Raw genomic sequence first — 24,753 nt, forward strand, 5'->3', positions numbered from 1 at the left:
TGTCAAATTGACTCTTAAATAATCCTACATTGGAGTTTTTCAGAGTTAAAGCCATACCATACATGGAGCTCTGGATAAAAGGAATGACTCTAGTTTGGCATCTATGGATGACACCTACGAGCATCACCAAGTGCCTGTTACTGGAGCCTCCCCTGGCTAATGACTCATTTGGCTCTGGCAAGGGACTTGCTGCCCATGCCCCGTGGGCAAGAACACCCCAGGAAGGTTTTCCTGCTGGAGAGTAAAGCTACCATAAATCTGGAATGTGTTACTCAAGCCACCATGACCATGAACTGTGCTAAGCTGAGGACATTTCCAAACTCTAGCCTCAAGCTCTGTAATAAGAGTTCAGGAGGGATGAGACTTTCTCATAAATTCTTGGCATGTACTGAAAGATTTCTTTGCAAGGTCACTTTAGTTAAAGAGCACAACACTATAGTGACAATAAACCTAATTTTATTTTCCTTTTCACTTAAAAAGAGGCAGACTAAAACTGTAAGGGTCTTTTATTTCATTTTGTGTGCCTACAATTAATGCCATTGGCATTGTAGATATTTAGTGTTTCCAGATGTTAGGTTGTGGGTGACTAACTTGTGATTGCACAGTAACTCAGTGACAGAGATATAAATGGAACCTGGATATAGAGGTGGATACTTTTTATTGGCTGAAATAGTATTTATTTTTGTTGAAAAAATTTCAAGTCAATACAGGTATTTTAGAATTCATGGCAACATCATCAAAATGTTTCTCTCAAAAATTAAAGGAAGGAATGAACTGAAATGTTTGACAGTTTTTGGGTGGTTTTTTTGAGTAATCTTAGAATTTTAATAGAATTTCATTTCACAATATATGATTAAAAAAAATTAAAGCAGGGAAAGAGTGCAATCTGAAATAAAGTGTGTGGCTTTTTCCCTGAACATAATCCTATCCTGAACTTCAGATTGGTAAGTGCTCTTCCAGGGACACTGTGATAGATTTTATGGATAGCTAAGAGAATAAAAACCTAAATGACCCCAAGAACAGGAAAATCCCTCATTTTCTGTCTCTGGGAAATGCTGCAGGACTGTTTTATGGAGACTGCAGAGACTCCATGAGTTCCATTAGTGCCTATGGTCACTGTAATGTTCAGACTACTATTCCCCTTCCTGAGCACAGTCCATGTTCTTTTTTGAACAAATTGATGAGAGATTGACAGAAATAGTTGGATCTGGGAAAGCATCTTTGTAGAAGGCAGAAAAAACCCATAGTACTATACTGGAAAAGTATGACAGAATGTTTTCTAATTTACCTGGTACTAAAACCAAAGATATTTGTGAGTTTGGTGTATGTTTATGCTGACTGATGACTTTATCTCACTAAGAAAATTTGTTAGAACTAATCTCTGCTACTATGAATGCTAGGTCTAAGTCACAGCTGATGGATGCATTAGTATTGTGTGCTGCTCCTCTCCTTACAGTCTTGTTTCCTAGGAAAATAATGTTTGACTTTTCTATGAAGTCCTGTGGATGTCACTCTAATCAGGCTGCCTAGGCTCAGAGCTTTTTTAATGAGAAAAAAATAAAAGAAAAACATACTAAAAACATTCTGGCTAGAAGGATTGTGTGTGATTGTGTGATTATGAAGGGAAATAATACTTTTAAGTTTACAACCTATGAACTACATAATGAGTGAACCCTAAGTAAAGTGCTGCATGAAAAAGTGTGTCACATTATGTGTACACTTGTGCAATTCTGGGTAATATCACAGCAAGGATGAATCCTTCCAATGAAGGGTACATCCTCTGGAAGGGCAATTTTGGAATAAGTTGTCTTTGAGAGACTTTTGTTTCTAACCACCTTGTTTTTCTCTCTAACCTTTTTGCTTGAGCAACACAATGTATCTTGCAGAAGGAAGGATTATCCCTCTCCACTAATGTAAATGGGGATGTCCTTACATAAATACTATCAAGCTTTTAAAATTTGTGATTTTAGTACAATTTGTGATATTTGCCACATCTGTGTCTTTAATGTTCTGTGGCTGGCAGTTTTTTTTTTTTTTTCCTTAAGGCCTGAAAAAAGTAAGGGCTGAAATATTTCTGCTTGTTTGGTTTAAATCTAATGCCTAGCACTGTATGTCACCCATCACTGCAGTTAGTGCTTTCAAAAATCCTTTTGCTTTGGTCTCTCATCTATCAGATTTCTTTATCTCCCAGGGACCAGTCACTTCTCTTACCTCTCCCATTGCTAATCTTGGATAATTTTATAAACCCAACATCTCCCAATTCTCTTTGACTGAGTATCTGAGACTGAAGCACACCAGATGGACCACTAGTAAGGAAGGCCAGGAATGCTTTAAGGAAGAGTTTGTTAAATTTTTCTCCCAATTGGTATTGATCCCTGGAGTGGGTCCCAGTGCTGTGTCTGTCTGAAGAACCCATGGTGGGAGGATCTGTGTTCTTCTCAAGCAAGAAAGTGACAAATAAGATCAAAGCCCATCAAAACAAATAAATCCAAACCCCATCAATCAAAGGCCAGTGTTGGAAGCTGAAATGCTGTACTGCTGACTCATGGAGTCTGCTGGCCTGAGTTCATCCTGGCTCTCCTGATGCACGTGAACTCAGACACAAATTAATTCCAGCCTGTCAGGAACAGTCCCAGAGTAATTCTTTGTGATACTTTGTAGGAAGCATTGATGAAAGCCAGCCCTCTAATTAATATATTGAATAATGCATCCCTCTGAGGCATATGGGGATCTCCCATACTGTCATAGCTTGGCAAAGCTAATCAAAAGCCAGGCTGAAAGTAGCATCATATTTTGTGCATTTGGATAGCAAGGAATAGTCTCCCACTTTTTAATTTCTTTTTGTGGTGAATTTGGGTTAGGTTTTGGCCTTTGTTCTATATCATACAAATCTCTCAATTTTTGGGAAAATGGGTGAATTCTCAGTGTGAGAGAGAATCCCTCTTGTTTTCAGATGACGGAAAGATAAACATTTGGGAATTCTTTTAAAATCACTACTGTTCTGAGAAGTTTTCATATACTCTGATTATGGACATAATTTTCTATCTATTCATTTAGTGGCAAAACACCTAGAGGCATCAGGAGTGAGCATCTTTTCTGGATCTGTCCTCCCTTTGCCCCAGATCTCATCCCCAATGGCCCACTTGATAGCAAGAAATACACTTTACAGCTCTTGTTTCTTTACAGCAACGGGCTGGAAGCATCCTTGCATTGGAGGAAATTGCAATCTAATAGAGGATTTATCCTCAGCACTATCAGGGATCATTTTTACTTGAAACTAGATACCTCAAAATTCTTTAGAGAGATTTTCTCAAAAAGAATATGAAGGACCCAGGTAAATTCCAGTTCATTTTCCTGAACTGACTTCAGCTGCTGAACCTTTGGAAATTTGCCTGGCACTAAGCTGAACAAAACCAGTTGTTTTATTTAACAGAAGAAGTTGAGCCCATGCAGTGCAGAAAGAACAGTCTTATCATGGCAAAACAGACAAGATGTTTCTGTATTAATTTAAATGTGAACCATTTGTGTTGCTCAATAACATCCATTAAAGATAAGGAGGTCCGTTTTTATGCATTCTGCTTGTTGTAAATTAACAAACTCTCTTAAAATGGCAATTCATCAGCAGTTATATGAGGCAGAATTCATTCTCAGCAAGAGAAGAAAATGAAACTCCCATCCTTTCATTCCCTGGCATTCCCCTGAGTCTCTTCTGTAGAATGAGATGAGTTTAATTTTGCTATTGTTAAACACAGTGAGCATGAAGCTACATCAGAATGTAAGAACAGAAAGGAGCATCTTATTAGCTGCAGTACAGGTTCTTTTAAATAATGTTGATTCAGTGACTTGTGTCTTCCTGATCATATAGAGAACAAGGATGAAAAGCCAGTGAATGATGCTGTTTCACTTGCATATTTGTAGTGAGTTAATTGGAATAGGACATAGCAGTGGTTATCATAGCTCTGTAATTATCTTGCAAGATAATTGTTCTTCATTGGGCAGAAGGCAATAAAAATGGGATGCACACACATTCCTACGTTTAATGGAATATCAGGAGCTCTGTAGCTGAGTTTGAGAGAGAAACATACCTGTGTTTACCAGCAAGTACTTAGGAAATAATAAATAATACCTGTAGACTTCAGAGCTGATTTCGGTAGATCTGGGTTTTCTCACATAGGAAGAAATATTGCTTTTTATTGAAAAAAATAAAGAAAACCAAGCCAAAAACTCTGTCAGGTTTTTGGCCAAAGGGTACAGACAGATTCTTGGGTTTTGCTCACAGTATTTTTGGTTTTCAGGCTTTGATTGAAAATCTCTGAGTGAAGGAGACATGTTCCATTACAATATTGATTTTAGGGGCAATCTGTAATAGTGACTCCCTAAAGCCATTTCTAGATATGCAGTAGTTTCTCCAGAATTCTTTTTTTTTTTTTTTTTTTTTTTTTTTTTTTCTTTCTACAAATCATTAGATTTGAACAGTGTGCTGGCACTTTGGAAGTTGCCTTGAGGATAGAAACCAGCAGAGTATTACTTTTCATTTGGCCTTGTACTTCTCTTTCTTTTTACTGCTTCTCTGTAACAGCAGGTTAAGAACCCAACAAAGAGAAGCTCTTGATCTACCTGCAGCTTGACCATACACCTTTGCCTCTTGACATGACTCCCACTGCAGCATTCTGCCCTGAGCATTCTCACTTGATCAGGGCAATGCTTATGGGGATGAGGATGCTTTGGGGATGAGGATGTTTTGGGGATGAGGATGCTTTGGGATGCTGCTGCTGTGGAGAGCTGGGGCTGTGTCTAGTGCTCAGCCCCCTGGGCATCCTTGTCTCCTTATTGTTGGTTCACCTGCCTACCTCAGAGCAAAGGACCCACAAAATATTTGTGTTTTCTCTGCTCTTTCCTGCTGCAGCGTTGCTCTTTCACTGACAGAGACCTGCCTGTGACTCTCCCTGTTTTATTCATCTCTCCATTCTGTGAGGATGCTTCTGTCTTTAATGCAAACCTGTCTTGTCAAGAGACACCTGGTGATCTGCTGACCTCATGTCGCTGTTGCTTTTACAATCATAGCCATGCAGAATTGCTGTTTCTACTGACAGAGCCTGTCTTTAGATATCTGTCTGCTGCCAGAATCCCTTTTGTTTCCTGCTTCTTTGTCTTTTCCTCCCGTGATGTTGGGACAAATGAGTGTCTCACTCTCAGCAGCTAATTGAGTGTGATTTTTTGGGGGGCAAAGAGACACGTTGATGCATTTATGCTTGCTGGTCCAGAACAGAGTAGTTTATTCCACTCTGTATTTCTCCTCCCTTACCTTTCTTCTTCATTCCTTTCTTCCCATCTTCCTTTTCTGGCTGATGGCTGAAAGTCAAAGAATGAAATGAGCCATTTGTTCTCTTCGGGTTAGTGTCTGAAATGCAGAGAAACAACTGTCACAAAAAGTTTGTGACACAAATATATTTTTTTCATATTGTTTTTCCCCAAAATGCATGAAATGAACCACAAATTCATTTCCAGAATGTTAGATGTTATCCCAGGGTGATTCTTCACAATATCCTGTAACAAGGAATACAGAGAGTCATTCTTCCTTAATTAATACAATGTACAATGCTCATAGGCATGTGGGGCTCATCAGCAAATCCTATACATACTGTCTGTGCCAAGTTTCACACTGGCATCCCCTCTTTGGTCGATTTAAGCTTTATTTTTATCCATCTACTGCTGCATTCATTTATTAAATGATGCTCTTGCTCTGAAGCTTTTCAGAGACACTTTATTCTGCCTAGGCCTCTGTTAATAGCTGAATCACTGAGCCTTAGCATTTTGGGCATGTCATATTTACAATTGGAAAATATTTGTACAAATGAGGGCAATTAAACACACAGTGAATTGATAATCCCTATTTTGGTGTAAAACATTTCTTGAATGGATCATGTTTAAGATAATTCTGCTAGAAAACAAACTCAGAGGAATATGACGAACATTTTCTTTGAGGGAGAGGAATAACTCCAGTGAAATCTTTGCTTACAGGACTGTCAGGTTGAGCTGGTCTTTGAGCATGTAATTAGCTTTTTTAAAAGTGATGTGAAACAAGGCTGATTCATGTTTAAAGAAAAAGCAATAATCTATAGAAATTCCCCATGTACATGATTTTCAAAGGAGGGTAGCCAGGCACTGGGAAAACATTAATTAACTGGACTTCATAATACAGAAGCATTAAACCAATTTCAAGCAAATGCAAAAATCTAAAAATATACTTCTATTCTTGTTTCCTAAAGGGACTTGAAATTTAGAATAACAAAACAAATTGTCCTGCAAAAAAGTGTGCCTTCCACAAGAAGGTAAAACAGTCAAACCCTTGTGTTGGAATGTGCTTAAAACTTGCCCACCATAAAACCTGCAGACCTCTAAACCCCAGGAAAATCCCCTCTCTCCTCTCTAGAAATGCCCTCTCCAAAGCAGAGGTTGGTGTTGGATGCAGATGGGACAGGGAGCTGATGGTGTGTTGTGCACTCAGGCTTTGAGATGTTTTCAGGACAGAAGCATCTTAAACTTGATGAGCTGATTCTTCATTACTTCCACCACATCCTGATGCTAGTGCTGCTAGGACTTGGCAAAAAAAGGGCTTTTTTCTCAGTTAGGGTAAGGGATAAGCTCTCAGGACTGCCTTTTCACAGCCTGGATCAGCTGTACTCTGATGAGTCAGGAGCAGCAGCTGCATGGGAGCAGCACATTTCACTCCTCAGCACCAGCACTGGGGCTGCACCTGGGACCAGCCAGCAGCCAGGGCTGGCTTGGCAGAGCTGACACACTCCCTGCAGGAGCCTCAGTCCCCATGAGGACCTACTTCCAGTGCATCACTGGGAAATTAGGGTGTCACCTGGAGCACATGCCCTGCCTGTGTCGTTGGGCCTTTCAAACCTTGACCAGGCTGTGAATCAGGATCTTTGGCCTGCTACATGCAAATTTTTTCAAGTATATTTTACAAGAATGTGGTTATATTTGTTGGGGTTTACGGTATAGATTTGGGGAAAAAAAGAGCCAGAAGACTTTAAAGGACTAAGACCTATTAACTGGATGAGAACTAGACACAGACTTATTTATGCATAGGTTTTGATGTTAGCATAAAAGGAAAAGAAAAATATTAAAGCAACAACAGCTTTTCTGTTGCTAAATATACTTTAAAGCTATTCCCTGTTAATTTCTGTGTTATAGAGAGCCACCTTCTTTTATGTATGAGAAGAGAAATAAATCTCTCTGTGCAGCAGAGTCTGCTGCCCTGAGTGGACTCTGGTGGTAGTTGGCATGGTTGAGCCTAAATGTCAGTTTTCCCCTCAAGGTGAGGATTGATTTGGACCTCTTTCCTCTTCTTGGTCTGGTTTATGCATGAAAGAACTCTGTGTAGCATCTCTGTGGTTCAGGGCCTGTGATCCACTGAGTTTACAGGGAAGGTACAGGTTGAGACATTTGGTATTAGTGGGGAGGCAGATGCATGTATGCACATGTGGAAGCACATGTAGATGCCATGGACACTTTAAGTTCTGTTTTCTTTGAGATATCATGCAGAAAACCTCCTTAAAATTAATTGGGATCATTTTAAAAAGGATTGGCTTTGCTGAAAAGAAATTAGCTGAGAATAAACACTTGGCAATTTTTTCCCCTTATCTTGCAAGCTAAGTCTCACAACAATTACTTCAGCTGATGTCCAGAACTATAGCATCACAGAAATTAGCACTGGGAAAGATGTAGAAAGCTCCAGGGACCTAGCTAAGACAGTTCCTCACAGTATCTTCCTGGCCAGCTTTTTCCCAAGCTTCATTTGAAATATGCTGTGTGAGGAGGTTTTGCCCATAACTCTTCAGAGACCTCATCACATCCAAACACATCCAGCAGCCTCTCCCCCAGCTCAGCCACAGAGAATGATACTGTATTTATGTCTTTAATAAACACATTCTCTGCCCCAACAGTTCAACATGTGTGTAGTTCATAACTATGGTAGTTTATGGTGAGGTGGTTGGCCCAGGGTTGTGTGTGGGTTGGGTGCATGTTACATGTTCAGAGTTCATTCACATCTGGTGGGGCTGATTTTAGACCAATTAATACATGAATCACCTTGACCACCCAAAGCCAACTGCAGCTATTGATACCTAGACAAATGTGATGCAATATCAGATGGAGGAGAAGCCTGTTGGAAGGGCATGTGTCATTTAGCAGGTGCCATGTGGAAAACTCCAGGTCAGTTGAGTGGGCACTGAATGAATTAGTTCCTGCTTCCATATATCCACACAGGCATGGCCCTTGTGTTGCTTGGATGAGTTAGAAACATGCACTGCTTGCCTGCTATCACAGAAAAGTGTTTATTCACTTCTGGAGCAGGATAGAATTCAAATTACAGCAGACTAATTGGCAACACCCACTAATTTAACTGCAGTTGCCTGCAGCAAGAGGGTGAGTTTTTCCCCCTTTCCATATTATTGCACAGTATATGTGCCTTGTTCCTTGCTGTTTCTGCCCTTATTTACTGCACAACATCCTGCTGGGTAATATCCATCTGTTTCCTTTGGCTCTTTACATGGACACTGGCAATTGCCTTCAGTCTGACATCTTAACCTACAAAAGTGAGTTTTCAGCTCAGAACCTTGGCAGCCTCAGTTTGTTGTAAAAGTTTTGATTTTGTTTTCAAAGCTGGTGAATGCCACTTTGAGTTGTCAGAAACTAGACACACCCCTGACAAAATGCTCAGTCCAGCAGGTTCCAGATCAAGCTTGGAAGGCTGACTCCTGTAACCTGATTTTTTGCTTTTACCTTGTTGTAAATCCTAAACACAAATGCTGCTCACAGTCAGTGATACTCCAACCTCCCAAACTCTTGGGTTCAGGTGATAGAGGAGAATAGAGCATCTCTTACTCTCAATTGATAGTTTAGGGAGCAAGGATCAACAGAGACAGTTGCAATTGCTCAGCTGTTTTCATTTAAGATGCTAGAGGAGCCAGATCTCAATGCTCCTTTTCACCCCTAAATGCCTGGTGTCTGCAGGATGGGTAGAAAAAAATGGAAAAATTGTTTATTCCATGGAAAGGCATTAGATTTGGTAGACAAAGTGAACTGGGGTGTGCAGTAGGTGGGTAACCTGAAGAATGTCTGTTTTTCTTTTTTCCTTTCTTTGAATGTGTTGGCATTTTTTGTTTTGAAGTATACAGCACCTTATAGGGAAACATTTTAGGAATAGTTAAAGTGCAGGGTATTGTGTTTTCTTTACCCTTCTCACTGGCTATTCCTCCCAGAGATGAAATATTAGCACGGTGGCCTGGTAAATGTTCATCCATGCACAATGCTCTTCCCTCAGGATAGAGACAAGGATCTTGCCAGGATCATGCCCATCCCTCAACTTTCAAGAGCACACAACTCCCTTCTGAAAAGAAGGGAGGAAAGATCTTGTGAAAATCAAGAGCTACCATGAAAAAAAAAAAAAAGGAAAAGCAGCAGCAGATGATTTAAAAAAAAGTAACAATGCTTCTTTTTAATGGAATTCAGGGGTAGTTTGAATTCTTAATTGGAAAATTATCCTTTGTCTGCTGCAATTCTGGCTGCAGGCTCCACATTTTGAAAAATGCTTTTGCAGCAGTTGGGGAACGTGTCAGCAGGAAAAGCTGACCTTTCCTGTCACTGCTGCATCCTCTCAGCATTTTCTCATGCGAGGGGTGATTAATGAATAGGGATGGTGGAGGATGTTGATTTAGCTCAGTTCCTCACAGTGAGGGTGCCTTTTCATACTCCCTGTGGCCATCCAAGACAGCAGCACACACGGGTGCATTTTGTGAACCTTGGTTTAAATTTTGCTGTCTAGAGTTTATATGCACAGAGTGGTGTGAGCAGGGGTCAGGCTCCTGAGTGTTAAATACTCTTGTCTTTGTCAGCCTCTGGACAGGGTTGCTGGCTAGAACACCAGGAAAGCCTTTCCCAGCCACACCACTCTGTGGGCTGCACTTGGCTGTGCAAGTCAGGGAATGCTGACATCTCAACACGCTTTAGTTGCTTAAATAATATTGAGCAGTGCATCCTCCAAATGTTCTTCAGAGATAATGTGTAAGAAGATACAAGGCTGGGAAAGTGTCTCTTCTTGTTTTGTTTCTGCTGCTGCTGTATTGCCAGACCTGAGAGGTTGTTGTAGTGAGTTCTCAAGGCTAGAGAATTACAACAGGATAAAGGGATAAAGGAATGGCTTTAGAGTCTGTGTGTGTTTCTGCAGCTGTACTTCAGGATCTACAATTGCATCTTGCTCTTTCCACTGCTGACTTTTTGCATTCTTCATGTAAAGCTCCTCCAGACAAATGACAAGAGACCATTTACTAAAAATACCTGAAATCAAGAGTCAGAGCAATGCAAAACAAAGCTCTGTTCTGTGCCAGTGGGAACAGATGTGAGGTGAGGCATGAAGAAACAGAATTGATTGGGGATCTGTTTTGCCATCAGTCATTGGTATAAGAGAGCAGCTTGGCTTGAGTGAAGGAAGGATGACCAGTGCATCACTTTTCAGGCTTGTTACCTGCCTGCAGATAGAGCAGCCAGTCTTGCTGTTGGGTTGCAGAACACTTTGGGAGCTTTTCAACTTGCAGTGTAGCATTCAGTGAACAGAATAGTACTAGGGGTGTGCTGTGTGCTAGTCCTTTTTTGTCATCATTGTTATTCTGAAAAGAACCATTAGACTTGTCAAAACTAATTAAGGGAACAAGTAGATGGCACTGGAAAGGAACTTGGAATGGCATGTTTCAGGAGATCCCTCTCGTTCCCTGGTGCACACTTCAAAGGCATTGTGAGTAGATCCACAGAGCTTGTGCATGCAAATGCACAACCATAATGAGTATTCTGGATTTTTTTGTTAGGATATACTTCGTTTCTTCTAATTGCAGTCCCTTTTAAAATGAACAGCACTGTGGCAGACTGATATCTCTTATTATCTGGGCCAGGAACAGCTTTGCCCCACTGCTGCAGGGGGAGATACAGTCCCCTCCATGGGCTGGGGAGGGACCCAGAGGATGCCAGGGCCCAGGTGAAGCCATCTGTCATTGTGGTGTCAGGATGCAGCAAATGGCTCTGAGTAGGAGTCTGGTACCTGGCTTCCAGAAGGATGGAGGCTAGGAGAGTGCATTTAAGGCTTAATTTAAGTAGGAAACCTGTTGGTAAGGGCTGCAGTGCAAGTCCCTAATGTGTTCCCAACCTTTACCTCAAATTGCTGGAATTACCACTCTGTTTCATTAAGGTGTGATGAATAGATATGATGGTAAGCATGCATCTGTCTCTGTTGGATGTCATAGGCAAGGGTGATGCTTACTGAAGGACTGAAATTGCAGCAGTTAGTGTTACTCATTGAAAGAGGCAGAAAACTTCTGCTGTGGACTAGAAAGATTGCTTTCTACATACACTGGGGACTAATACTGCAGCACACTGCAATGCTTTTCACTGGTATTTAAAGGAATTTCTGTGTATCCTACTGCCACTTTTAACTGTGTCCATATATTGGGAAGATTTCATCCCAGTAATTGTGATCACAGGAACTCAGGCTCACTCTGGCATCCTTACCAATAACAGGCAGCTCTTTCCTCCTTGTGGGATCAGCCTGAAACTGATGATGGCGATTAAGGAGCAGGCTGTTCCTCACTGTGAGTGGAATGATGAAAGCCCTGCCTGTGCTTTGTTTTGTTGTGCTGGTATCTTTTGGCCACAATTCAGAGTGCTGTGAATGGGCTCACTATCGATGTGGTGCTCTCGTTAACAAGCAGTGCCAGCTCCAGTTACCTACACAGTGGGTCATAATGTGGTTATTTTGACATTTGCAGCACTGGCTGATCTTAGCTGAACTCCAGCACATTTATATGTTTGCCAGTGCTGTGCTTTTTGTAGGATTCACAAAAATGTATCAGAACATCTGCATTATTATTATTATTACTATTATTTTCAGTTTCCTTGCTGTTGATGCCCCTAAGATGAAGATGGCAAAAGAATGTGATAAAAATCTTCTCAGAACATTAGGGAATTCTGAACGCTGGCTGGCTCAGAGGGAATCTATTATTTACAATCTACTGTATCAAATTCAACTCCCACCAAATTAGAAACTGATTTTTGTCATTGTCTCTTTTTAATCTAACCCTTTGGTTAACTCAGGAGAAGCAGCACCATAAATCACGTGGACATCTATGGATTTTTTTCCCCCCGCCAGCCATTGCTAGGACTAAATGTTCATCTCTCAGTGATTCTTATCAGCCAGGACACTAATAATAACATTTCTGTTCTGGGCTTGACTTTCTCTCTTCCAGGAGGAAAAGTATCTTTTTAACATGCTTTGAAAAATAATTTTAGGGAGTAAGTAACGATGCATGGGAACATTTGACTTGGGGTGCTTGGGTTCCAGCTAGTGAGATTAAAGAAACTCCTTGTGCCTCTTTCTGTAAGGGCCATGGATGGCATGGGGTCATGGTGTCAATAATGAATACTTTCTCATCTTCTTAAAATCAGAAATTCACCATATGTGCAACACTGTTTTCCTTTTGAAGATGGGGAAATGTAGATAAAGAATAGCAAGACTAGCAAACCAGTTTGCCCAGCAAACCAGGGGCAAATCAAGAAACTGAGTCTTTCATGTCTCTAACCAGCCAAATAAAACCTCTCTTTAATTTGCTTTCTGAAGGCATGAGGCTGCTGGACCCTTTTTTTTTCCCTTCAGCATTAAAACAGGACTCTTATTTTGCTGGGTCTTGGGGCCAGCTCTGTTTGCCACCACAAGAGCAGACATAGCAGTCTTGGTTTGTAGACCAGGGACAGGCAGGATCACTCTGCTGTGCCTGGGAAGGTTGGTGCAGGGCCCCTGAGCATGGTCTGTGTGGACATACAAAAGAGACAAGGCAATAAAAGGTGGAGACCTACAAACCAGGTGTCCCAAAGTAGGTTTAACTGGTTTTGCTTTCCCTTACCATCTCTGTGTGATTGCAGCTTTGCAGCTGACTGACTGTCTTCTTTCTGCCTCTCTCTTCTCCTCTCCCAGGTCAGTGGCTGGTTTGGATAAAGAACCTGACCTTGTGCACATGGAAGCCAGGACAGCTGATGGACGTGAGTGCCTGCAGTCAATGCTAAAAACTGGGCTTTGAGCCAAGAATGGAGTGGGAATGAGAATTCACTGTACCCATTCTACCTCCCCATTTACATTTTAATTGCTGGGGGGGGGATGTGGGCCATGGGGTTTGATGCAATGTTCTTATCCTGAGCCTGTAGAGGGAAGCCATGGGGTGCAGGGCTCATGTCTGTGGAGAGGGTGGGCAGAAGCACAGTCTGTTGGGCTAAGAAGGCATCTGTTCTGTTCTCTATTTAGCTCTTTACATCAATCATAAAGAGCTGGGCTACCAGCACTGTCCCATGGAACCTCTGTGCATTTCCAGAGGTGTTCAAAGCAGCTAAGTGGTACCTGAGAATTTGAGAAATTACCTCAAGTCAGACTTACCCTCTAGACAGAATGTTCCTGTGCCCCTTTGTCTTGGATTGAGAGTATTTTTTAGTTTTGCTAATAATGTATGAATAGGTGTTCCATACCAAAGCATTGCTTTCCAGGCCTTGAAAAGGTGACTGGATCTGAAGCAGGAAATAGGAAAAAAAATTCTTAATCCCTCATTGAAATGAAACTAGTCACACTTGCAGTGGAATGGATTCCTATGTGGTCAATCTCCAGCAAAGACAATGGTATTAGAACTAAGCTGACTTACTCTCTCCAAAGTGTTCTAGGTATTTCTCACAGGAGCTGCAGCATAGTAATGCATCTTCTCCTTGTGTGGAACTTGACTCCAGTGTGAGGAAACAGGAGCAATGGAACAAGTGTCCCATTTCAGTGCAGGGACAGTATAGAAAAACAGCATAGGATTGAGGAGTTAGAGGATTTCTGGGAGAAAAAAACCCCCTCATTTTTGTTGGTTGCAAACTTTTCTCTGTTTATTCAAGTGCTGCGTAGGCCAGATGTGTGAACAAGCTCCTGTCTGTCAGGATGGCTTCTCTCAGGTTCTGGATATTCTAATACCTCTCATTGGCCTCCCACTGCTATTTAGTGATGGCAGCTGAATAAATAACCAGGCAATAAAAGCTCAGGGTGACAGCTGTTTGTTGAATATGTGGAAAAAGCAAAACAGGCCGACAGGTGGGTGGACAAGGTAGGGAGGATCTTCAGTGCCTTTGCTGCTGTGTGAACTGTCACAGGTATGATGGGAGAAGTGGTCAAAAGCAAATAAAAAAACCCAAGCAAGCAAGCAAACAAACTGCTGATGGAGTCTGTTTTCAAACTAAGTTTAAACTTGCTCACCCAGCTATTTGAATATTGGATATGTCAAGGATGTAAATGTTTGAAAGATGTATCCCCAGCTTAAAGACAGCTCTCTTCCTCCAGGTCTTGTTTGCTCAGGGGTTTGCTCTTGGTTCTTGTTTTAATGCACAAATTCAGCATTTTGAAATTGGCAGCTAATGGTGTTGAGGGTTTCACTGGAAGTTAGGCTTGGCCAGTAGTGTCAGCAAAACAGCCCCACTGCAGCCTCCCTCCCACAATGGGCTGTGCTGGCCCTATTCTGTGTGCCTATTGACTGCTGGCCCTATTCTGTGTTCCTATTGACTCCTGGCCCTATTCTGTGTGCCTATTGACTCCTGGCCCTATTCTGTGTGCCTATTGACTCCTCTCCCAGCCCAACACAGCACAAAAGAACAGTGTTTCTCCAATTAGAGGTTCTAAGCCGTAGAACAAATTAGTTTGTGTTACAGAGCAATGACAGCCTCACAGCTCTAGCCTTCCCCAGTGTGGTATTGTACAGCTTTGGGTGCTCAGGAGTGGGGCATGGAACTTTTCTCCCAGTTAGTTCTGCAACCAAATTGGGCCTTCATGTGCTCACTGAAATAGCTGAGGCACTTACACCTGCTGGAAAATGGGGCCCTGCAGTTACTTCCTCTTGATCAGAAAGTTTCTAATGACAGTTTTATGCAGAAGGAAGGAAAGGCTTCTCTAATGCCTCTTTTAGGTTGGTCTGATGGCTCAGTCACTTATTGATGCATTAACAGACAGGGATTTAAGTATTCCCATTGCTTAGTTCAATTTAGATGGAAGAATCCATGCCCTCCATGTCACTGGCTACTAGAAAAATACATTATTCTTCTAGATTGGGCATTTTTCTTTCCTCTTCTTCTGTTTTCCTCCATGTTTTTAATTTAAAAAAAAAAAAAAAAAAAAAGTAGAGAATAAAAGCAGTGGGGAAGGGAAGGAAATTAAGGGAAATGGTATTTAGGACTAGACTCCTGGATTTGATTATTTTAATTTTTTTTTTTTTGCTTTTATCAGTAATGGGACTCAAGAACCTATCTAATACCAGTTCTGACACTGGAGCCTAAAAGGTGCTGTGGAGCTGGGAGCAGGTGGTGGGGCATGCTGGAGTCTCATTCATCCATAAATGAGTCAGGGCTATCAAAAAGTCTATGGATCTGGGAGCTGGCAGTCCTGTTTACCTCTCTGTGTCTGATCCTGTGGCATGGTTTTGTCTGTCCAGTCATTAGAAATGGTTGTGTCTCTGAAAAACCCATCTGCCCCTGTGTCTGGTCTCCTTAAATACTGCAAGATGCTGATAATTCCAGTGCCTATCTTATCTCAAGCTGTTCCCATCTTTTGTAGCAGATGAAGTTTTTCACATTTTTTCGACATCTTGGCAAAGTCATTGTAGCAGAATAATAATCGAGGCTTTCATTTTCAAATTGTAAAAAAATGCAGGAGCCTTGGGCATTGTGCCTTCTGCCAGGGTGTAGTAGGCAGCAGCAAGGACAGGGCTGGATGCAAGGGAGCTGTTATGTTCACACTGACACAAGCATCCACCAGCATTCCTGGGAAGGATATGTTGAACTTTCTATGTTCAGTGAGCTAACCTTCACCCCACTCATAGATACAGTGCAATGAACAGGATTTAAATTGTAGGAAAAAGAGGGGGAGCAGAGCTCACCAGAAAGATAAAACAGGGTAACTAATTCCTGGAGAGTCTACACATCTTTTCTTTGGAGCAAAATTTATTGAGCCCAGTGAGTTTTTTCTCCCTCCCATGGGAACCTTCACAATGCTCAGATTTTAAATCTTGCCTGACATCAGGATCTGATTTAAACTGAACCAATCTGCCAATGCATTTTGTTTCCATCAGCTGCCCTTTTCCCTACCATGCTGGTCAGCCATCCCTGCTTTCAGCTGCCTTATGGATGCTACCAGGAGGGAGCAGGAACTGCTGCCCTGTGTCTCTCTAAGTCACAGTCACCTGCACACAGGCTGGCCCTTTGCAGCCTTCAGCACAGAGACACAACAGCTTTGACTGTCTCACTGCTCCCTTCAGGGACCCACATCTTTGGGGAGAGAGCCTCTTGTGCTCCTGCTTCCTGCCAAAGCTGGCATGGCTGCCAGGAAAAGGTGAGACTTGATAACTTGGCTTATCTCACCAGTTTGTCCCTTCCAATTTCAAGAAATTGTTTCCGTTTTGTCACTTCAAAAAGGGTAAAAATACACTCCAGAATCTCAAGATGGAAGACTGTGTTAAATAGCAATGAGGAGGCGGTTCAAGCTCAACTGGAAAATGGCTGTACATCTGTGACAGCCATTCCCTAATCCTGAGTGAGGTGGGAAGGGTTTGCTGGAGGCATGGATGCTGGGATTGGAGCTGCAGCAAGCCCTCCAGACTGCTTGATGTCCATATTGCCACATTCACAGATGAGCTGAGAAAGTGGCTGGAGTTGCTTATAAGCATGAGAAGTTTTTAATGCTGCCTGGGAAGTAGGAAGCTCTTCTCAGCTCTCTCAGCTCCTTCTGCAGCAGAACATTATAAAAATCCCAAAAGTAACAAAAAAATCCAGCCAGCTAAAAGAACTCTGAAAACCAAACTCTTTAATTCTGGTGTTGCATAGGACAATACATAAATTGGAAGTAATGCCCAGCTAGAAACAACCTCCCTTAGGCAATACACCTCCCAGTGAAAGGTAAGCAAGGCTTTGGAGGCATGGCTCACTCTCATGTCATCAGCCACTCTGGGTGAATGTCCTTTTACCTTGTGGCTGTCCAAAAGGGAGGTGAAAAATTACCTCATTCTGGAGGAGAGGGACATAATAGCTTGGAAGTTAGGATGGCCTCCTCTCTTAATGGAGACTTTTGTTGAGAGACTCTGTACTTTCTGTGTGAGAAGATGTGCTCTGTGAATGGCACCCTGTAAGAAACTTCAGCAGGGACTTGAGATTGTCCTTGCTTTGAGTTGCACACAAATGGGAACTGAACTGGGTGCTGCTATACTTTTAACCTGATTTTTAAATGTATTTTAAAGGGAATTATTTTTTATTATCTTTGGGGAAGCAGGAAAAAGGCAAGACTTGTATCCTAAAGCAGACAGGTTTAAAGATATTTTATTTGTGTGTGTTTGTTTGTTTTTAATAGGTTTGTATTGCAAAATATATGAAAGTAAATTAAAAAAGAGACTAAGTGGAAAATGGGTGGTGAGCTACCCCTCTTCTCCACCACCATCTCCTTGTGAATATTAATCAGGTGCCATTCTTCAAGTATATTTGATTGCTGGTGTAACACACTCAAAATGACACATTTCCCAATAGGCAGGAAGCTCGTTGTCATGTCAACACTTGTGATTTATCTGCATTTATTTGTGACAGGTTTTTATTCCTCTTCCCATTCTGTCACTCAGCAGCAGCAAATTATCCCCTTTTTGGAAGGATAAGAATATCCAGGCGACTGTGTGGGAGAACGTACTGGAGGGAATGAGCTTCTAAAAATACAACTCCTGACCTCTCCTCCTTGTTCTGCCTAATTTTAGAGCTACCTCAAAGAGCAAGTCACTGCTGTTGATCTGTTTGGATAGCATGGCAGCACATAAGACCCTCTTGTTTTCTGAGCAGTTGCTTTTATCCACTGCAAGGTTGTCTTGGGTTCCACACTGAGGAGCTAAATAGCAGCTCTGGGCCAAGTGTATATCAGTTGATGAAGAACTTTAATTTATGCCAGCTGAAAGTCTGATCTCTCTGCTGCTGCTGGAATTTTATGCTGGGAGAAAGCACAGCTCTCATACTTTGGTTATTGGCACTGTCTCTAGGTCAGGTGTTTTTCACCATACACTTTAATCACTGGCCAGTACTCTGAGCTGGCACCAGCAACATTTTCTGCTGCTTTAGCATCCTCAGTGGGACTATGATTTCATTACTGCACCAGACCTGTGTGACTGCTCTGCCTCAGCCCTTATTAACCTGGAATCCCTGGTGCATCAACCCAGAACCAGGTCTGCAGCCTTTAAACAGGGGCCTTCAGTCACTGGGTGTTAGGGCATGGACCTTTATTAGATTAAAGCTTGGCTGTAGTGTGTGACTTTTTAGACAAAATATTTTAGAAATTATTAGTTTAATTATTAATGCTTCTGACTTACATTCTTTTTGCATTTTTAAGAGTGTTGCTGGGACAAGACTATAGAAACTATCAGTCTGTGAATCTTGTTTTAGAATCAGGGAAGGCAGTTGACTGAATCTCAGAGGATTTCAATTGTGCTCCCCCAGAGCTTTCCACATTTTGCCCCACATTTTGCTGTCACTGGAAGGACACAGACCAAGGACAAGGCAGTTTGTTTTTTTTTTTTGTGAGGAGAATCCTGTAAGCAGCTTTGTGACTATCTTTTTAAACTTTTCTTTTATCATTTTGGGCTTATTTTGACAAGATCCATGTAAGAATGTTCTGTTGTGAACTAAAATCACTGTACCAGGCTCACCCCAGCCCTTATAAACTTTCTGTTTACTTCATTGATGGTCTGTCCTCACCGTTTGTAGAAAAGCAAAGAAGCATTTGAATCCAGGAAGCCTGTAAAAGTGCCACAGTGCAAAAGATATGACTCTTTTATCACTCCAGCTGTCATCTTAGTAGTATTTTAATTTTCTCCCTAATTTGCAGTTTTCAGAGGAGCAGTTGAAAAGCAGAGATGGCATATTTAGATTACACATATCCAGAAACACAGTGCCTTCATTGTTCTGTTTCATGAGGCCTTTTCTTAGCCTGGGTGAAATAATGCTTAATCCCCTATAACCCCTCTCAACTTGCTGGAGGTGAGCACATCTATTCTTGTTCTAACTTTCTGCATATCTGCTTTTTCCTTCTGTTGTTTTCAGTTCTGTTCCTCCTCTCAAGCAATGGCAAGGCCTGAGAAGATCCCATTAGTGTGATGGTGTTCTCATCTTCTTTCTAGAAGCATTGGATGTTTCTTGCAGTGCACATAACTGTTAGGAATCTTCAGCTACTCATGCTATTTCATGGCCCTGGCATTTTCATTTCCAGCCTATGTTTGTGTGGGTGCAGTGCTGGGGCTTTGCACCACTGATTAGTGGTTTGTCATTAGTTTTGTCTGTTTTCTCTTAGAGGTAGGATTAACAGAAACACAATTGAGACAGCTTTCTTGTGTTCAGGCTTGGTTGTTTATTATTTTTAATCAGAAAATACAGAAAGTATGACAGCACTTTCAGCTCCATGCTAGAGGTAAGGAAAAAAGGGCCACTACTACAACAACTTTAAGGTCTTTTAAAGCTGAACAGTCCAATAGAGAATTAACACTTCTATTATTTATACTTCTGACTGAATAACTGGATTTCCATGACCCTTAGAGTGACACTGACTGACCAAGCAGAAACTACTACCTGAAACCCATGAAGAATAAGGTGGTGAAGAAAGAAAGAGATCCCACCCAAAATCTTCCATCTTGTCCCATACCTACCTTCAAACTTCAAATTTAAGACTCATTACCCTCTGAAAATACACACTTCTAATTTACTACATATTCATGATTCTAGCTCATCATTCATATTCAGAAGCAATCTCCAGGGCCTCAGGTCCAAAGCAGGGTTTTCCAGGGGGTCTGTGCCTGGAAGCACAGAAAGCTTAAAAACTCCAGATTTCTGGGATCCAACATGTTTGCTATGCAGACTTAATTTTGGGAGATGCTTGTGATTTTCACAGAAAAACAAGTTAAAATTAATAGTGTTGATTTGGGCTTTTTTCCCCCCGTGTTTTACTACCACAATTAAACCAACAAGGCTAGGATGTTTCAGTGGGAAGACAGGGATATGATTTCCAGAAGGGTATAGGAATTGGTGGATTCTACCTGGGTGGCTTCTGTTCTATATGGTCTCACCAGCAGCTTTCTGATGCATTTATGCTTGGTACCCTCCATTTATGGTTTGAAATTCAGTCTCCTGTGGGATGTCTGCACCACAGGGAGGGGAATGGCGAATGAGTGTGAATTCCTGACCTCAGAGGGCAGTTACAGTGTCCAAGGCGGGAGGCAGATCATGAAACAACACCTGCCTGGTTGGAGATGAGACCTTATTTTGCTGCTGATGGTGTTCACAGACAAGTGGCTCCTAGCTGATGCTGCTGCTCTCCTTTGCAGACACACACTACCTGACCTGCCGGATCCAGGAGTGCTCTGAGACCAAGAGGAGCGGCCCCTTCCCGCGCCCCATCGACGGCAGCTCCCTCGTGGTCCAGGACCAGTACATCTTCATCCAGGTATGCTGCCTTCATAGGGTATATTTCTGTGCAAGGGAGGAGGCATATTCTTAGGATAAGCACATGGGACTGCAGTTTTTAAAAGCTAGGAGTCCATCCTGTAGGCTATGGGATAGATACTTGGTCTCTCTGCTCATCACCTCTCTTATAACCCTATATATTTTTAAAGCTTGTTCATTAAGGGTGCATGGATTTCACAATTTGCTATTTGTGTGGCTAACTGTAAAATATAAAGGAGCTACAAATGAATTGGGGAGAATAGAGAAGAACAAAGGAAAGGAGTGAATGATTAAAAACTGGGAATGTTTATGCTGATTTGACAGTCAAGTAATGCTAATAGAGTGAACCAAAATTTGTAGTAGGAGGTAAAATAGCAGAAAAATTGAGAAAAGATGTTACAGGGCAACTTCAAAGTGAAAGATGGCTGTAAATTTGCCAGTTGGTGATGATTTTGGAGATGAGGAGAAAATGTCAGAAATCGAATGAGAGACTTTATGTTTTTGAGATTTTTTGAGAATACATGGGCTGGATGGAACAGGGCCATGTCTCTAAGTTCCATGTCTGTGGAAGCCTGAGAATGAATAGTACAGTCTGGAAGAACACTTCCTGAAGATGTACCATTTGGTTGAAAAATTGAGAGCCAGACTGTGGTGATTCCAGATCAGGAAGCTCAGGAAACAGAGATTACAGACATGGTGATGTTAACTGCTTGTCTCCAGTGCTGAAGTGGGGGGGAACAAAATGAGATGGAGATTGGATTTAGGTGGTATAAAAAAACCCCATGCTTCCCTTTTTGAATAAGACTGGGTTACATTAAGCTCCTATTTTATTTTCTTGAGTGAGCATTTTTTCTTGACAGTATCCAAATTATGAGAGAGTTTTGCTGTGTTTATTGTCAGACTTTCTTATAAAAGGGTAAACTCGTAAGTCTGTACTGGGATTAGGTGGAAGACTGGATCCCTGTGGTCTGGGAGGACTGCAGTATGAAAACTGTGTGCATTTGAGCAATATTGGCAGACTTCTTCTGAGAGTAGGGGAGAGTGATGCTCTGGAGATGACCTACTGCAATGGGAGCTGCCCTCAATCCCCATGAAACCCAATCTGCTACTCTTCCTTTGGCCTCAGTGGAGACCCACTGCTAGAAAACACTGTGAATTCAGCTTTTTGCAACTTATTAAGTCATGATTTGACTAGAAGCAATGGCTTTCCAATCAATAAATGCTCTGCTCTCCAAGGAGTATTTTAGAGAGACTTCCTTAATGTGGTGGTTTATGTCTGTGGCTAAGGGTGTTGTAGAACATCCAGTTATTTGAGCATGAGGCCTTACAAATATTGCTCACTCTACAGCTCTCATCTATGTTTAAACAAGGCCACTCTGTTTAGAATCTTGATCTCACAGTGAGGACATGGGCCAGGTGTGTGTGTGTGTTTCTCTGCCTCAAATCAGCAGTGCGCAGCTCAGGCTATTAGCTGCTAAAACCAAGTTTTAAAAAATGTGTCTGTGCGTGTGTATGTGAGTATACAAACACATGCATATATGTATATGTAATACTCAAGTGCCTTGACTATTCTTAGCAAGGTTTTATTACAGCTTAATGGGTGTTTGAATTGAAAATCACCTCCCCACACTTTATAAAGCTGTTAAATACACACACAGAAGATTGCTGCTGCTTTGGGCAGGAGACTCTCCATTCCCAGGCTGTCTGTCCCTTTCCCTGTTTATTGCATGACACTGGCAGGGTTCTGCCTGTCCTGCAGCCTGCTGTGAGTGCTGGGCAGGGATTGAGTCTGTGCAGAGCTCGAGTGCCACACTGGCACTTCAGATTCCCAGCACACTGAGCTGCAGCTGTGTTAAATCCAGGACATGGCCAATGGAAAATGCAGAGTGTTTGCTGGTACTTATATAGGAGTGCTGATATGTCCTGGATGCATTAGTCTCACCAACCATGTGGTGTTGATGCCTGTTATGGGATGTGTCTGTGACTGCTTGCAATGTCTCACGTGTGTTGTTCAGTCTGGATAATCTTGGACAAAAGAGTAGCAGCCAGGTCTTCAGAATTTTAAATATTAGAGGTGAATAAATAAATATCAACTTAAATGTTAGGAACATGGTGAGGTTTAATAGATGTATAAAGGATTGGTGGATGAGTTCTGATATGTCTGTTGTGGAACAAATCAGAATTAATGTCTTGGAGGGGAGAGAGGAACTTGTTTCTTTTAACTTTTTCATTAAACCAGTAGATTTCTAGTTTAAATCTGTAGGCAGTGCTCCTCTAAAGTTAGAGAGATCAAAACCTTCAGGTGCAATTTATCTCTTATTTCACCTATTTCAATATGAGATAGGTGTTTCTTTGAATATGCCTTTCTCATTAATATTGGAAGGAACCTAGGCTGAGCTTAGTGAAAATCCCAAAATTTTTGATTGCTAAAATTAGGGAAGATGAATTCCAGCCATTGATATCAATGTCTTAGATTATCTGCATACAGTTATTTACTAGTGAATATCCATTCTAACCAAGTTGATGAACAGGCCTGTACTGTGAGATTCCTGAGGAGCATTAACTTGTGTAACTACACTCACAGAAAATGTGATACTATGATCCATAATGGATAGGGGAAAGAAGAACACAGAAGATATTATAATGCCATTATATAAATCAACAGTTCCTGTTGTGCAGCACTTCTGAAAGGATCTTTCAGAATTACAGTACAAAGCAAGGAAATGAGAATGATCTTATGCTACAGAATTTTATCTGTTGAAGAGAGTTGGAAAAGATTGGCATTGGTTACCAGGCAAAAGAGATAAATAACATAGCCCATGAGGAAAGATGTAAAAGATAATGGTGAGGGAAGAAAGAAATAGCTGCTAAGAGAAAGTAGGAAGAATTATTATGGATAAAAGAGTAGGTGATCACTCTGATATTATTGACTGACTTTCTTTTTGATTGATCAGTAGTTATTTAAGGATGCCTAGCATATCACCAGGATTGGATTGGATGATTCTGCATAAATTGATGCATTAAGAGAAAATCTTACTCTCTCTTGCATGTATAAGTTTTCATTCAGTTCACAGTATTGCTCTGGTGTGACCAGGAGACAATATCATAGTCTTCTTTCATGATTAATACTTAAAATTCATACAAGTTGCAAAACAGGTCATTTATTTTTGAGAAAACCTTGGAATATGTCTGGACTTATGTCCTATAGCAAAAAGGAGTTGATTTGATGATCAGCTTTGCCATTTAATGTCTGTGTCTGTGGTATTCTCATCTGCACAGCCTACATTATAAGACACAGGGATCAGGGATAGTCTTTTGGGATGAATCTAGAGTACTGATACCTTGGAGAATTTGTATGTTAAAAAATAAATTACAGGGGGAATTCTGGGAAAAGTATTTTTCCAGCAAGTCTTTTATCAGGGTTTCTAATGGAATTACTGAGGTTGCTGAAAAGTGTTGACAATGAAATAGGCTTTAATGAAAATGACAATTATTTTTCAGGAAATTCTAATTTGAGCAAGATATAGTATTGTTTGGAGAAAACCTTTTTATTTTCCTAACAGTAGAAAAATATCAATGCTACTAGACTTTTTAAAGAGAAGATCAGGCATGAGCTGTGTATGTTTCCTGGTCAACAAATCAGAATTTTGAAATGAAAATGAAGAAAAGCATGAGCAAATGTCACCAGTTATTTCAGGCAGTGGGGAGAGTCTGGGCCACAGAAGTGCCAGTGCAGTGCTGCTTGTTTGTGGGGGTCTGGGGAGTCCTGATGGGCATGAACTGGGCAGTGCATTCCCTGGGAGCCAGCTCTGCTCTGGGGCAGTGCTTTTTGCAGAGAGCAGCATTCTTGTGGGCAGACCTGCAGCTGCCACAGAGAGCTAAGTACTGCCAAGTTAAAGGAGCTGTTCCTGGTTGCCCAAGGGCTTTGTGCAACCATCCCAGGTGCAGTGGCTCACTGGTTCTTCTGCATGGCTGCACTGCCTCCTTGGATGAGCCTGGCCACCAGTGGAGAGGGATGACATTGCCAGTGCTGACTGGGTGAGAAATGTGTCTTTACACAGAAACCTGGTATCAGGAGATGGACAGCAATAGTGATGGAACCCTTCAGAATGTGTGGCATGACTGCTGGCACTGCTACTGTTATAGGGCTGGTCACCTAAGGATGTTAGTGGGACA

The 24,753-nt window shown here is 41.6% G+C and overlaps 1 protein-coding gene across 1 annotated transcript in view; it reads left to right on the forward strand.

Annotated features, from left to right (window-relative positions):
• The window catches only part of SORCS3 (sortilin related VPS10 domain containing receptor 3), a 263,888-nt gene that overhangs the window by 174,216 nt on the left and 64,919 nt on the right, over positions 1 to 24,753 (forward strand). Inside the window, exons 6-7 of the mRNA XM_079312314.1 lie at positions 13,031 to 13,095; positions 20,460 to 20,578. Of these exons, the coding sequence (XP_079168440.1) occupies positions 13,031 to 13,095; positions 20,460 to 20,578 (184 nt within the window). The remainder of the gene's footprint in view (positions 1 to 13,030; positions 13,096 to 20,459; positions 20,579 to 24,753) is intronic.

This window comes from Erithacus rubecula, assembly GCF_903797595.1.
Source record: "Erithacus rubecula genome assembly, chromosome: 9".
Lineage (NCBI taxonomy): Eukaryota > Metazoa > Chordata > Aves > Passeriformes > Muscicapidae > Erithacus > Erithacus rubecula.